Genomic DNA, 16,474 nt, shown 5'->3' on the forward strand with positions numbered 1-16,474 from the left:
AAATTCTTATTCTTTTTCTGCCCCCAAACAATGAAAACAAGAAAAATATGTATGCACACAGAAGAAAAAATATAAAAAACTACACAGTAAGTTCAATCAAAACAGGATTTATGCAACAAATCGTGTAAAATGATGAAATATCGTGTAAATTCAAATAAAACAATGAATTGGTCAATACTATTACCCGATACACGGATCTGTCAAGCGTATTATGCGTCATCTTTGATACATTGAAAATTACACGATATTTTACACATTTTTAACGTTTTACACGATTTGTCGCATAAATCTTGTTTTGATTGATCTTACTGTGTAGTTTTATATATTTTTCCCCTGTGTGTACATACATTTTGTACATCACACACATATTCACATACGCATAGTCTGCTCGCGTTGTTATTTATTACGTACATATAATGATATATACCTGTGAAATAGGTACACCTCAGTGAAAATTTCATTGAAAACTAGATAGCGCTCAGTACTGAATATGATAGCGCTCAGTACTGAATCTGTTATTTCGCAAGCAGACATATAATGGACCGATAGAAATGGTTTTGGAGAAACATTATTGTTTGAGTCGACATTCTCGATGCAGCTTTACTCTTGTCAGTCGTATTCTGTCTTCAGAACCCTGCACGTCAAATTTATGCTAAGTGATCTCCGCGATTTTGAAGACTACACGAATAAATTGTTCGCCTGTCAGTTTTTCATTGTTAAGATAGTTTCTTGCATTTGAATACAGAAACAGTGAAAGAGGTGTAGTTTTCAGTTGGAATATTTAAATTGGCTGGAATAATAAACTCTCGAAAATATGAGAAACGAAATCGATTCCATTTCAACATAATAATTGCAGAAGTGCAAGAATCAGTGATGATTTTTCGTTAGCCAGCATTGTCTTTGCCTTGGCTTACACCAACAACTGGTGTAAGCCAATCGTTGGCCAGCTATCTGTGTGACATTAGTACATTCAAAGTATAATAACTTTTGATTTGAATATTCTGATTCAAATCATACAAATTAAAAAAAAATATATATATTTCAATTATTTTCAATTTAAAAGTCATTTTTATAATTTGCGTTATTATTTTTTTCAAAAACTTGATAAAAAAAATGTCGATGTTTGGTTTCATTTAAACTCTGACCTGGTGATTTAAATATCAGTCACAAACGTCAGTTCAGATGAGTGCGTTCAGTTCTTACTGAAGTTTTCTCACTGACCTATACATTCGTTAGCCAGTATACACTTATGCGGCCAATTAGCCAGCTAATTGGTTCTTCACTAACAAGAATGTAAGATTTATAAAAAAAAGACTTTAAATTCTGAAATTCGATCATGGTTGGTTTGATCATTGGATATGAATTATTTTTAGGAAAACTGAACATCCTCATGAACGTGCGGGAACCCCGAGCTTTTTATCATTGGTATATTTTTCATAGATGGTATTTTATGCGTTTCAATCGATTAATTTATTCTTTTGAATAATTCCATAGTATCGTTTTGCCTCTCGATGGGATTTAACTTTATTACTCGTTGGTGTACTGTTTACATTCATAAAAGCTTGTACGCTTCCTATATTATTAATCCTTTTTGGTGAAGTAACAACTCTACTGGTCGAACGAAATGAAAATGTGACGAGCACACCGACCGTTGTGCTTAAATGGTTTGGAGGCGGAAAAGTTTTGTACGAATTTATTTTCATCTGTTTTTTTTTTAAATGGTGATACTCGTATGCATTCTATTTTTACCTTTGTCCACATAGAAAAAATGCAAATATCGAAGAGAATAATACCGAAATCATAAACGATTCGAATGCCTATTTGGTTGCATCATTAATTACATCGTTGGTACAACTAATTGCTGGAATCATTCATGTTGACTGTTTTAATCGAGCGGCAACAAGTCAAATCACTCGAACTCGAATAGCATACTTTGCGTCGCTAATGCAACAAGATATCGGCTGGTATGATAAGGAGAAAGGGAAATCGAATTTTACCGTTCGACTCGCTGAGTAAGTTTATTTATTTATTTATTTATTACGGAGCCTACATTTATGCCAATATGTGTTCCCAGCAAGCTGAGAACATGCTGGTCAGAGACCCAGTACGGCATAAATTCCGCCCATCGTGCGTCTTTTGCAAAGAGAATACAGTCAGGGGAGGGATGATATAAAAGTGAAGCTTTCATACCAGAATTGGGTCCGGAAAACCATGGTAAAACCAGCCTGATTCTGGAAAACCATGGGAAAATACAATGATGATGAGTTTTTGCAATTAAAGTACGTTAACATTAATGAGAAAAATCAAATGAAAAGTCAAACTTAATCTAAATTGGATAAGAAATTTTATAACAATGGTCCGAGTATTTTACCATTTGAAAAATATCTAAAAATTTACTGCGTGGAACGTAACAAATGCTTTAGGTTATTTTTAAACGCGACTAGAGATTAAGAATTTCTAATTTCGACCGATATACTATTCCAAAAATTGATTGCAGAGAAACTAAATGCGCGAGTATCAAATGCAGTACGCGGATTGAAATTCATGCGAAGATTATCTGGATAACGCGACGATTCACCATTACGAACAAACATGCGATTCAGATACTCAGGCGAACAATTTGACAACTGCTTGAATATCAAGACTGCTGATTGCAGTTTTGCTCTGCTCTCAGGAGTCAATCCACTCAAACGCTCACGATATTCAGTAACATGATCATTACGTTTTAATCCGTAAATGTATCGAATCTTGTCGTTATCAGCAACAAGATCACGGTGCACCTGGTTTTGGGTGCTGTGGGCGCCCCAGCCGTATGTTACCACATTTCCATAATCAATTATGGGATCTATCAGAGCTACAGCCATATCACGTTTGACGTAATTGGGTATAAATCGCTTAGTGTGACGAATGCGATTCAACACGCCATACACTTTTTGCAATTTACACTTTTCATGTTCTTGAAAAGTAAAGTTTCCGTCAAAAATAACACCAAAGTTCTTTATTGACTTACAGAATTCGATTTTTTCATCACCTAATTTCACTTCATTGATCATATCAAAATTCAACCGACCCGTTTGATGCTTTGATCCAATGATCATTACTTTTGACTTTAAACTATTTATAATCATACCGCGACGTAAAAGAAAATCATTTAACTTGGCAAGGTCAGAGTTTATTTTATCAAAATCTACTTCGATATGTGCTTGACAATCATCTGCGAACAAATGGCCTTTCATATTTTCAAACACATTGAGAGTATCATTGAAGTAAAGGGAGAAGAAAGTTTGGCCGAAATTACTACCTTGCAACACTCCATTATTAATTGAAACAAAGTTTGACTCTTGATCGCCGACTTTAACTTTTTGCTGAATGTTACTATAAATTGATTTAATTAATTTAACCGCGCTATTTGAAAAACCATACGATTTACAAACTTTTAAAAAAACATCATGAGGAACTGACGGAAACGCGCTTTTAATATCAAGTGCTAGAAGAATTACTAATTTTCTACGATTCAATGACGATCTGATACTCTCCGATATGTTCAATAGCAGTGTTGGGTAAAGATGAAGATAACAGATAAGATACAGATAAGATAACAGATAAGATGGTATCTTTTATCTTATCTTCATCTTATACTAAAATATCTCATCTTATCTAGATACATATTTTTTTAACGGTATCTTTTAGTATTATCTAGATACTTTTAAGATGTTTTAATGTAGATTCTGATTTCGATAATTCATGGTTTGTGAAGAAGACTAATATTTATTATTTTAGTCTGAAATTGTAATTGATTAAAAAAATATGATAAAACATCTTGAAAAATATCTAGATTCTTTTAAGATAATATCTTATCTTCTCAATTTTTTAGATAAGATGACAGTATCTTATCTAGATACATTTTATTCAAAATGAAATAAATCTTATCTTATCTAGATACAAAAATCGTTATGACTGCCCAACACTGTTCAATAGTGAGGTGGTACAACTATGATTTTTTCTAAAACCAGATTGCCGTTCGTGAAGAATAGCATTTGATTCTAATATAACCAGTGACCTGGCTATTCAATAGAATCGCGAAAATCTTGGGGATGACTGAGATTATGCTGATTGGTCTGTAATCGGAAATTGATTGGGGACTTGTTACTTTATTAAGAGGTTTAATAATAACTTTATTCCCATCGGCTGGATATACGCTATGAGAAATACAAAGATTAAAAATGTAAACAATATGCTGGGCAATTGAAGGCATAATTAGTTTGAGGAATTTAAGAGGAATGCCGTCGTCACCAATTGCATTACTCTCAATTTGTTGAAAAGCAAAAAGAAATTGATCAATGGTCATAAATTGTTGAAATACTTACAAAATGAAGTAGATAAAATTCATTTATTATCTCGTTTATCACAGAGACATTGAAAAGATAAAAGCTGGGATTGCAGAACAAGTTAGTCATTTTTTGTATTCGATTATGTCGTGCGCTATCTATGTAATTACGTCATTCTTTTATGGATGGAAATTGACTTTGCTGGTTGTGTCATATATCCCGATAATTTTCGTAATGAATCTACTGATTGCTAAGGTAAGCTATTTAGGAAATAGACAAATTAATTCAGAGATTACAATGGCAATACAAGTATGCGTACAACGTATACAACAACAACAAAAATAAGCGTTTAAAGACGATTAATGCCCTGCGGCGTCTAGTCTGTTTTGTAAAGGTGGCCTCACTTCTCCTCTAACAACATTCCTTCTACGTTGTACGCTTATGAAAATTAATTTAAATGAGAGATGTCATGGAACAAGTTTGTTTTTAAAATTAGGTTCAGGCAATATCGTCTACGAAAGAGCTCAATGCATATGCGAAAGCGGCGAATGTTGTTGAAGAGGTGTTGAGTGGAATTCGAACGGTATTCGCATTTGGTGGCGAAAAGATCGAATTAGAACGATACAAAAAGCGATTATTACCAGCTGAAAAGGCTGCAAAGAGAAAAGGCATATATGCATGCATTGGAGATGCCATCACGCGTTTCCTTTACTTTGCAACATGCGCCGTTTCATTTTGGTTTGGTGTTCAATGGGTTCTCGATGACAGAGCAAATGTCGAAAAAACGTATACAGCAGCTGCTGTGATCACTGTGAGTTTATTATTCAAAGATAAATCAATTTGTGATCTTCTGTGGTTTTCTATTCACTAAACGTGATTCGTAGATTTTTAATGTTTTTATTGCTGGTGCTGAAAACTTGGCTCGAATTCCACCGTTTTGGGAAATATTGGCGTCTGCACGTGGATCAGCAAAGAATATTTTCACCACAATTGATCGCAAATCAAAGATTAATCCAATGGATACGCATGGAAAAGTATTGGATTCAACAATCCTAAGGGGAGATATTGAGTTTAAAAATATTGCCTTTAGATATTCATCTCGTCCAGATGTGCAGGTACTTATTGGTTCATTTATTTTACTTTGCTTGCTTACTTTATATACTACTTCCAGATTTTGAATGGATTAAATTTGAAAATTGAAGCCGGTCAAACGGTGGCACTTGTAGGGAATTCCGGAAATGGAAAGTCGACATGCTTACATCTTTTTCAACGATTCTACGATCCGAACAATGGTGTTGTACTTATAGATGGTTGTGACATCCGCGAATTGAATATTAATTCATTGCGTTCAAGTATTGCGATTGTTGGTCAAGAGCCAGTTCTTTTTTCAGTTACGATTTGTGAGAATATTCGATATGGCAAACCTAGTGCAACAGATGAAGAGGTCATTGCCGCTGCTCAAATATCCGGTGCACATGATTTCATTGCAGCTTTACCACAAGGGTACAGCACAATGGTGGGTGAGTTTGGTTCACAGTTCTCAGGTGGACAGAGACAACGGATTGCAATCGCCCGTGCTCTTGTACAAAATCCGAAAATTCTACTTTTGGATGAAGCCACTTCAGCACTTGACTATCATTCGGAAAAATATGTACAAGAAACATTGGATCGGGCGAGCAAAGGTCGAACTACAATCGTCATCTCACATCGAATGTCTGCTGTTAGAAATGCTGATCGCATCGTCTTTATTGACAATGGGCAAGTGATTGAAGATGGAGCGCACAGCGAATTGATCGCGTTGAAAGGACGCTACTACGAAATGGTAAAATCCACACACCACGAGCTAGAAAAATTTGATGAATCTCAAAACGAAGAGAAACAAACACAACATAGTCAAACTAGACGTCACAGTGAAATTAAATGTCATGAATTTACATTGGACGGAGTCGAAGAGGAACAACGCCAAGAGAGAGATTCAGTACAGTATTGGAAGAGCTTCAAACGTATTTTGCGACTTCTGAAACCAGACTGGTTCATCATAACGATAGCAATCATTTCGTCTGTTGTGTTGGGCTTTTCAATGCCACTCTTTGCTATCATTTTCTCAGAAGTGTTTGCCGTATGTTACAAATCTAGTTTCTTTATTTTCAAATGTCAATTGCTTGGATCGGTGGAAAAAATCTTCAATTCATACTATTTTATAGACATTTGCAATCCTTGATCGAGACGAAGCATCTAACGCCGTTCTGGAATTATGTTTGATATTCCTTGGTATTGGTGTTCTCATGTTTATCATGGCAATCACACAAACATTTTTGTTAGCCAAGGCTGGGGCAAGACTGACCCAACGAGTTCGGTATGGATATTTTCACAACATTAAACTTTAAAATGATAAACTAAAATGCATTGTATCCTCCAGATTGATGACGTTTGCAGCAATGCTTCGCCAAGAATGTGCGTGGTTTGATGAAGAAGAGCATTCCGTAGGGATTTTATCCTCGTATTTGAGCGCAGATGCAGCAAATGTACAAACTGTATGTCTCTATTCTTATACTCTGAATTCATTTACACAAATCTAAACTATTTTTTGTTTTATGAACTCAGGCTATTGGCCTTCCATTGAGTGTGATCCTTCAGTCGGTTTCGACAGTTGTTTTTGGAATGATCATCTCACTATCCGTATCAACTAAATTGACGGCTGTTTGTTTAACCTCCTTAATTTTTCTGATACCAATTGTACTTCTAGAAGCAAGGTATGGCCAGTGACCATTGAACAAATGTTCTGAACACTAGTTTTAGCTACACAAACTTATTGTGTTTTTATCATTTAGGAGTACGTCAAACGCGGAATTAGTAGAGAAAGATGCAACCGCAGTGGGGATGAAAGTAGCAGCAGAAGCGATTGCAAATATCAGAACAGTTGCAAGCTTGAGTAATTTAATTGAGTTCAACTATTACTTGTGAGCAATTAGTAAACAATCAATTTTCATTTGGTTTTAGGGCAAGAAAAGTCGACAATTTCACGATTCACCAGCGAAATGGAAAATGTTCAAAAGATCGCTCGAGAGAAAGTTTTTTGGCGTGGATTGTTAAATTCAACTACTTTGACCATTCCGATTGTTGCGTATGGATATTCTTTTTGTTACGGTAGCTATATGGTAGCAAACGGGGAAATAAGTTACAAACATGCCATAAGGTACTAACTAAGAACTCGATAAGAACGTCATATCTTCTTCAAACTGCATTGAATATATTATTATGTTTCTGTTATTCGTTCAACAGAGTTTGTGAGGCGTTGCTTTATGGTGTTTTCATTATGAGTCAAACGTTAGTTTTGGCTCCTGCAATTACCACAGCGTTTACAGGGGCTCATCGTCTATTCAAAATTATTGATCGCTCCCCATTGATTGAATCACCACATATCGCAAATAAAAATAGGAAAGCAGATAAACGGAATAACATCAAATTCGAGCATATCGATTTCCGGTATCCAACCAGGCCAGATGTTCAAATTTTAAATGGGTTTAATTTGAATATTCCAGAAGGAAAAACAGTAGCATTGGTTGGACCATCAGGTAAAATATGATTAAATTTATCAACAGATACTCAGGCAATTCATCTTTTCAATCAATTTATATTTATAGGCTGTGGTAAATCGACATGCATTCAACTGTTACAACGACTATACGATCCAGAACACGGTCGGATATACATTGGTCTCGACGAAATATCCAATGATATCACATTGAAGGATCTACGATCAAAGATCAGTATTGTGTCACAGGAGCCAACCCTATTCGATAGAACCATAGCTGAGAATATCGCGTACGGTGACTGTAGTCGAAAAGTGACAATGGACGAAATAATCGATGCTGCCAAAATTGCAAACGCACACAATTTCATCGCACAGCTACCTCAGGTTCATTATTTTTAAATTAGATGTACGATTAATATATGAACCATTGCGACAAACAAATTCCCTCAAATATTTTAGTTTCAAAGTGCAACATGAATTTTTTTTTTATAGAGTTTACAACAACAACTCCATATGAAAAAAATTTTATGTTGCACTTTAAAACTAAAATATTTGAGAGAATTTGTTTGTCGCAATGGTTCATATATGTTCTAATCAACAAATGTCAATTCGGTGATTTAGGGCTACGATACAAATGTCGGCAGCAGAGCAACTCAAATATCTGGAGGACAAAAGCAAAGAATTGCTATCGCTCGAGCTCTTATCCGAAATCCAAAAATTTTGCTCCTTGATGAGGCGACCTCGGCTCTTGATTTGCACAGTGAAAAGGTGAGTTCAATCTTGCCAAAGTTGAAATATAATTCGCGAATTTCGACTGACGCTTTTTATTTGACTGACTCTCATATTACAGACTGTTCAAATAGCATTGGACTCGGCTCGATCAGGTAGAACTGTTATTACCATAGCACACCGTCTAAGCACAATACAGAATGCTGACATTATTTGTGTTGTTCAAAATGGAAGAATCGTCGAATCGGGTTCTCATACCGAATTACTTGCACAGAATGGAGTTTACACAAGACTATACAATGCTCAAAAATAAAAAAAAATTGCAACAAATTGTACATTTAAATTCGAAAATTAAAAATTTTATCAACTTGGTTTTTCTGCAGTTCACCATTTAGAATGCATCAGCAATGTATTCTTTATAAAGAATTCTGTTTTGTTTATTTTTTATTGTATGTAAAAAAAACACGGACCTATGTTCATACATTGCCTCTGTGCGTATGTAGATTCTTGTTCTCAATGTCTTTCGCAATAGTATACTAAAGTATACTATACATATATACCACCTTCTCAGGTAAAAATATGGAGAATTCTTATGGAACAGTCTATAAAAGTTCTATAGAACAGTCATTGTTGATTAAAAAGAGTGCAGTCGAATAATCGTTTTTTCTATATTTTATGTGTAAAGTTCACAACTCGGACTTAGACCCTATAGGAAATGGTAACAGAATGGCAACAACACATTTTGTACAGAGTGCAATCGGTTCGGTGCGGTTGTGTTAAATGCAATTTTGTTTGATTTCCATTTGCAAATTATGAAGTACTAATACACTTGAATCTTGAAACACTGAAAATCGGCATAAGCATTTCGAATCCGTTTCGAAATAAGAATAAACATAAATAATGCATTTTGTTAGTTTCCACAACGGAAATATAACTAAAACGGAACCCACATAATAATTACGAGTGTGTTTGTTCCACTCGTTCGGTTTTCACAGGCGAATTTAAACATTTCCATTTTTGGTGAAGTTTCGTCAATTGAACCGTTGCGACAAACAAATTCCCTCAGAATATTTTAGTTTCAAAGTGCAACATGGAATTTTTTTTATATAGAGTTTACAACAACAACTCCATATGAAAAAAACTTTATGTTGCACTTTAAAACTAAAATATTCTGAGGGAATTTGTTTGTCGCAATGGTTCAATTTTCTATTTATATTTTTGTTTTGACTTCAAATGTTTGCTGTTTTTAACCAGAAAAAGAAGGATGGGGGTTTACAACAATTTTGCAACAATTTTTCGGTTAATTCACATGCTTAATATCATACTTACGGAAATTATGTTTTCCCATTTCAACGTCATGTGCATTAGTTTTCCGAACGAGACACGTTTTTCAATGTACATATTCATATAGCTTACCTTCACGTGCCGAACGCCACACTCCTACATTGTGTTCTTATTACTTGACATAAGTATGGTTTCTTTTATATGTGTGATACCTTTTTTTGCTAAAGACACCTGCCAGTCGCTCTTCGTTCCGTAAATTTTTCTTCCCAAAATCCAATCGCAATCTTATTGCCAACACAAAATGACTCACTCTTCTCTTCTTCTTTCTTTTTTATTGGAATAAATTAACGGAAAACCCCGATTATGATGAGTCTAACCAGATAATCCAGTCTATAGTTTTCAATTTGTAGAAATGCGCTTTGGTTTGACAAGATTCTTTGTCGAAACGCATCGAAATATTCTCCATTTTTGCGTGAATAAATTGATTGGATGACTGCAAATGATCAAGCGAACACGAGGCTAGTAAACAGATTCCAAATTTAATAGTTTGTCCGAATGAAACATTGAAATGAATCCAAAAAGATTTTCGTTACGTCCGATCTGATGAAGTGATTAGATTTTTATATATTTCGTCCTCAGTGCTCAGTGTATGTGGAAAAGTGAAAATAGAGCAAAGCAAAAGCAAACAACATGATATTTTGCCCAATTGATTTTTGTATTTGGAGAATTTATTTGTGAATTTGACAAATTTGCATATTTAACAATAATACTATCACTACAATGCTATGCATAGCATTTCATTTGCATACACATTTTGCTCAGTGTTTGATGTATTGCATACACTGTGCAAAATGTGTAAATGTTAGAAAATGTATGTTGCCATTTTTTCAGGATCGGTCTATTTATGCAATAATCAATTGCATATATCGATAGCGATTTTAATGCTTGGTTTTTGTTTATAAAACCTGTCGACAGCAATTTCTTTGGCCCATCTACGAAGGAGCTTTCCCGAAAAAGACGTTTGCATGGAATCGATAAAATAAACACCACCACTCAGCTTGTAGTGAGCACTCATATTATCTAATGAGAATCAATTGAATGTTCAAATTAACTAATTTTCAAGGAAAAAAAAACAGATTAAAACTAATAAATCGTTTTATAGTAAAAAACAAACCTTCAACAATGTTGCAAACAGCTTCGGCCGTTATCTGTGATTTATCTGCACGAACAACGAGAGCTGCTGGTAGGTCACCACCTTCATAAGGAATGCCAACAACACAGACGTCTTTAATGTCATTGTTTTTCAATAGAATTTCTTCAATTTCAGTTGGTGCTATGCTATAGAGCGAATGTGTAGATATCAAATTTTTTACGCGATCGATCAAGTGTAGATTTCCCTCAGTGTCGAAATGTGCAATGTCACCCGTTGGGAAAAATCCTTCATCATCAATTGCATCAGCCGACAATTCTTCATTTCGATAGTAGCCAAGAAATTTGTAGGGGCCTTTGCAATGAATTTCACCATTTTCACCGACGCCACATCGATTTCCCATTGAATCGACAATTTTCAAATGAAAACCGCCAACCATTTGTCCCTCGGAGTGGCTACCATTTGAAGCAACGGTTAAATAACCGACCTCAGTCGTACCGTACACAACCATGCAAATTGTATTTGGTAAATACGAACGAAATTCATCAAGCATTAAAAATGAAACTTTATATGCGCCGAGCAAGATACGTTTAAAATTTGGAAGATTGGTTTTTGGCAAAAGTCCACTTTTTAAAAAGCCAGCGATATGATGCGGGGTGTACATTGTACATGTTATTTTATAGTCTTCGAGCAAACGCAATTGTGTTTGAGGCGAAAATGGTACGTTTGATATTACACGAAGCGAACCACATAATACACCCCAAAAAAGAATAGCATATGCGGTTATCCATTGATATGTGAAAAGGGTATACAAAACATCATCCGATGTGATGATATCCAACGTTTGAACGTCCCATAGAAGGGCTGCATACGGCAAACAAACACCTATAACATAGAATATTGGGTAAGTTTTTTCGTATACTCAAAATTATTTTACTCAACGTTGGAGCTGCCAATGAACAATTTTTCAACACTATTAATCCAAACATTCATAGAACAACAAAGATACTAACCTTTAAATGGACCAGTAGTGCCTGATGAACTTGAAATCACTGCCACATCATTAATTCCATCGACTTCGACGGGACTTGAATTGTAAATTTGAATATTATTTTCAAAATTAAACCGCGAAATTTGGGAAAATGGTCTTATTTCCCAAATTTCGCTTGAATCAAAGTGTGAATAAATGGGGCAACATTGTTGACAGCGCCACGTCAAAGCGGTTGCCCGGTCAACTACAGTCAGTCGTAATGCAAAGTGGCACAAGCATGTCCCATTTTCTGCATCTAATCGTCGCGTTAATACGCGTGTGTATGTGAAAAATGGTACAAGCTTGTGCCACTTTGCGTTGCGAGTGACGTAGGCCTCTGATTGAAAAATAAACAAATTAAAGTTAACTAGAACCAAATGAAAAATAGTTCAAAAACATAGAAAACATATTTCTTGAAAGAGTACCTTTTCAACTTATATTTAGCCAAATTTTAAAAAAATCGTAGGTTTGATCTCTAGACAAAACTTTGCTGTTTAATCAAAATGGAAGTATGAAGTTATTGAAAAAAAATACAATTTAGAACACTGTTGTAGCGAAACAAAACCTACGATTTTTTTTTTAAATATTTGGCTAAATATAAGTAGAAAAGGTACTCTTTCAGGGAATATTTTTTTCCAATTTTTGTTGGAACTATTTTTCATTTGGTTAACATTAGTTTGTTTGTTTTTCAATCACAAGCATACTTCAATGGGTTTCAGTAGTAACCAACGTGAAGTTGGCTGCGTTGCCCGGTATGCATTATGTTCACCCTTTGGCTTGAATTTAAACTTACATGAAAATATCCTCAGTTCCCGTTACTTCAAAGAGACTTTCAACTGATTCTGAATCACCTTTCGTCCCATTGAATGTAAATATGGGAGCATCATTGTTTAATTCTTTCAAGCATTCTTTCATCAAATCATATTTTTCAACTTCACAAAAAATAAAGCTCGGTTCGGTAAGTCTAAACATTTTGATAATATCGGATTTTTCCACAGAAATGCCAAGCACGTTTGATGGACAACCCAAACCAAGCGAAGCTAAAATAACTGAACTCAGATGATCCGTATGGTCCGCCATGATTCCGATGACTTGTTTTGGCTGGCAACCGCGCTTCTGAAGATTCTCAGCCATACTTATCGTGTGCATACGCATTTCGGCAAATGTTATTTTCACACCGGTATCAGCATTTATCTACAATTTGCCAACAATAATGAAGAAATTCATTAGAAATCATTTCGAAAAGAAGGAGAAAGGAGAAAGTCAAATAAGCGACTTATATGTTAGTTTTGTTGTATTCAAACGCAACGCGTAGCACATTTGTCCGTCGCTGCTTCTTGGAACCGTGTAGCTCATACTCACTTTTGACTCCGCTCTTGGCAAGACCATAACGCTATTTATTTGTGCATTATTTTATTTTAAAGCGATTTTTTTCTGTTTTGTATTTTTCCGTTTTTATTTGAAATATTTCTCCGCAACATGTGAATTTTTTCTGTTCAATTTAGATTAAAAAATCGGACCGATTTCGAAAAAACTATGCCCATTTTCGGAATATGATTCTGTTTTTATTTGAAAGATTTCCCCTCAAAATCGACCGATATCTGTCAAAATTAGAAAAACCTCTGCTCAAAATAGAAGATATCGGTCGATTTTCGAATAGAATTGTCTGTTTTTTTCTGAAAATTATCTGACCAATTTCGACAAAAAGGCTGCCATTCTTAGAAAAAAAGTCTTAGCTTTTTTTTCCGATCATTTCGGATTTTTTTCGGACCATTTTGGGAATTTATTCGGTCCAAATTAGTAACCGAATTTCGGCCCAAATTAGGTATTGTTTCCGACCAAATTTGAAATTTGTCGGTTCAAATTAGATTTTATCTGACCACTTTAGAATCAACCATTCTAAACGGGTTTGAAAACGTTTTAGTTTTTATTCATCTTAATAAACATTTTGAAGGGGAAGAAACTCACTTGAGCGAATTTTGAACCATGCACTTTCATTGAACTCAATAAAACGTGAGCACAATTAACATTTGGATTGTAAATTGGTGGAACGGTAACGCCGCTCCACAATTTGGTTGCTTCATCGAATTTCGTTGAAAACATTTTTACTTTACAATGCCAAAATTATCGATTCCTTCACAAAACAAAAAAGCTGTTTATATTTAATTGCAATGCAAACAATACACACTATCAACTTATTTCGTGACCGACTGAATCTGCGATTGTAGCAGCGAGTGATTTTAAAGAAGTTCGAAAGATTGATAGAATCAATGTAGAGTTCAAAAATGTCACCATATCATGGTCTCATTTAATTTTAATAAATATATTTATAATAATTCAAAGGTTGATACGAAAACAACTATGAAGAAGGCTGTCCGCTTCTCGTATCTTTTATTTCACTTTGCCTTTTTGTGATCATTTACGATAGGTTTAAGTCCAAATTGTGAACTGAACACATGAAATATTAAAAAAAAACGATCAAGTGACTGCACTCTCTTTAATCAATATATATTTATTTATTTATTTTATTTATTACGGAGCCTACATTTATGCCAATATGTGTTCCCAGCAAGCTGAGAACATGCTGGTCAGAGACCCAATACGGCATAAATTCCGCCCATGGTGCGTCTTTTGCAAAGAGAATACAGTCAGGGGAGGGATGATATAAAAGTGAGGCTTTCATACCAGAATTGAGTCCGGAAAACCATGGCAAAACCGGCCTGACTCAGGAGAATCAGGGGAATTACATCATAATTTTTGTCATACACTACTTTATACAATGCAAAGCAAAAAAGAGGAATTCTCGAGGTACATGTGGCTGCCTCCCCAGTTCGAAAAATGAAAAACTTATTCCGGATTCGGAATCTGGGGAGCTAGTGCTAGTTTGTGCCAAATTTGTAGAGTTTGTGCTGCAACTGGGCGCGAGCACTAACTCGCCAAAGTCAGAAATTTGGAAAAAATGAAAAATTTGTTCGGCGACTCCACCTCAGGCCACGAATCTTGATGTACTGAGATTGGTTTTGTAAAATTTGGAGTTAGTGCTAGTTGTGTGCAAGTTTCCAGAGTTTGTGCTGCAACTACACGCGAGCACTAACTCACTGAAAATGAAATTTTGTCAAATTTGAAAAAAATTGTTCGGCGACTCCATCTCAGGCCATGAATCTTGGTGTACTGAGATTGTTTTTGGAAAATTTAGTGTTAGTGCTGACTCTGTACAAATTTTCATGCCTCTTAACACCACTAGCTTCCGAGCACTAACTCACTAAAAATGAAATTTTGTCAAATTTGGAAAATTTGTACGGCGACTTCATCTTAAGTGGTGAATTCTGATGTACTGAGATTATTTTGGAGTTTGTGTTGACCTTGCCGAAAGTCTCAGAGTTTGTGCTATCACTGGATGTGAGCATTGACTTCATAAAGTTGAAAATTCGAAGAAAAAATGGGACATTTGTATGAAGGAATGTTTTTATATGCCCACAAACATGGATACGGATGCATTGCAAGACAATGGCACTTCATCTAAGACAGTGACGCCCATTTTCAAATTTCTTTCTCATTTAATATGGCGAGTTGAACCGGCAGTTTTCTTTCATCGCGTTTTCTGCATTAAAAGCAAAATTGAAATGTTCAAAGTGATAGCCAATTTTTAGTATGAACACCATCGAAATAAGTAAAACAATGGCAGTAGTGGCACAAGTGAGCAATTGGTCAAAATTTTGGAGTTTTGTATCGAAAGTAATCGAAAAGGCAGCGATTTTTGGCGTCGGTTATCAAGCCGGGGACCATGCAAACGACAGTGAAACAATTTTAAGAGCGATAGAATCAACAAAACCAAAAGGCGAAATTATCCAAAAAGAAAACAAAGATTTGCAATATTCGATCATCGCATTAATTGTAATTGTGGTTTTGTTAATCTTATTGATGGCAGTAAAATTTATCTACGACTCAAGATCATCACGAAAAGAACAGCCAATTCAGCTCAGCACACGCCGCATGGGAGTGCAAAACGGTGCAAACAGTGTATAAAAGAGAGACAAATAATAGCAAAAGTGAAATCTGAACATATAAGTTATGAAAAGACAAAGTGAACACAGCGAGCAAAAGCGAAAAGACAAGAAGAAAAGAAGCAGAAACGTAGATTAAAGAGAAGTAACCGGACCGTTGACCGTTTGAAGATAGCAAAATCGGGTGCTCCGTTCGAAGATAGCAAAAGCGGGTGCTCAAATTACGTACTTAGGCGAAGAGGAACAGAAGGCGAATATGACACATATGAAACGAAACGAATGAGTAAATGTAGCTTTAAGTCAATTTGGTCACATCAATTTTTTTTAATTCGTAAGTTTATTAGGCCAAGCCAAACGTTGCAATCATAAATTTATTCAATTCTCTCTGCATCTATTTTTTTTCTAAATACATAA

At 35.2% G+C, this 16,474-nt stretch overlaps 2 protein-coding genes and 1 long non-coding RNA gene across 5 annotated transcripts; 2 read left to right on the plus strand and 1 right to left on the minus strand.

Annotated features, from left to right (window-relative positions):
• The first annotated feature begins 199 nt into the window (after window positions 1-199).
• LOC129579796 (multidrug resistance protein homolog 65-like) lies at window positions 200-9,018 on the plus strand. Of its 2 annotated transcripts, XM_055469973.1 has the most exons (18): window positions 225-438; window positions 1,165-1,293; window positions 1,374-1,425; window positions 1,495-1,685; window positions 1,764-2,012; window positions 4,412-4,583; window positions 4,825-5,139; window positions 5,213-5,443; window positions 5,500-6,447; window positions 6,533-6,684; window positions 6,748-6,862; window positions 6,933-7,081; window positions 7,160-7,260; window positions 7,329-7,524; window positions 7,611-7,903; window positions 7,973-8,247; window positions 8,485-8,631; window positions 8,714-9,018. In XM_055469973.1, exons 2-18 carry the CDS (start codon window positions 1,250-1,252, stop codon window positions 8,903-8,905), a joined length of 3,822 nt encoding a protein of 1,273 aa, XP_055325948.1. In that variant the 5' UTR covers window positions 225-438; window positions 1,165-1,249; the 3' UTR covers window positions 8,906-9,018. The 2 variants fall into 2 exon arrangements, with proteins under 2 accessions (XP_055325946.1, XP_055325948.1); XM_055469971.1 differs by having other exon boundaries at window positions 200-1,293.
• A 1,554-nt stretch (window positions 9,019-10,572) lies between these two features.
• On the minus strand, window positions 10,573-14,276 carry LOC129579797 (uncharacterized). Of its 2 annotated transcripts, none has more exons than XM_055469974.1 (5): window positions 14,025-14,276; window positions 12,850-13,250; window positions 12,040-12,113; window positions 11,051-11,911; window positions 10,573-10,956 (listed from the first exon to the last, which is right to left on the minus strand). In XM_055469974.1, the coding sequence occupies exons 1-5, from the start codon at window positions 14,157-14,159 to the stop codon at window positions 10,790-10,792; spliced, it is 1,638 nt and encodes a 545-aa protein (XP_055325949.1). In that variant the 5' UTR covers window positions 14,160-14,276; the 3' UTR covers window positions 10,573-10,789. The 2 variants fall into 2 exon arrangements, with proteins under 2 accessions (XP_055325949.1, XP_055325950.1); XM_055469975.1 differs by having other exon boundaries at window positions 10,855-10,987.
• Window positions 11,187-13,608, plus strand: LOC129579798 (uncharacterized). Its single transcript, XR_008689297.1, has 2 exons — window positions 11,187-11,930; window positions 13,055-13,608. It is a non-coding gene; the product is annotated as an uncharacterized LOC129579798 (long non-coding RNA).
• Window positions 14,277-16,474: the final 2,198 nt, after the last annotated feature.

The sequence above is a fragment of the Sitodiplosis mosellana genome, unplaced genomic scaffold (genome assembly GCF_009176505.1).
Source record: "Sitodiplosis mosellana isolate CC-2019 unplaced genomic scaffold, AAFC_SMos_1.0 Smas_scaffold_6561, whole genome shotgun sequence".
NCBI classification, from domain to species: Eukaryota; Metazoa; Arthropoda; class Insecta; order Diptera; family Cecidomyiidae; genus Sitodiplosis; species Sitodiplosis mosellana.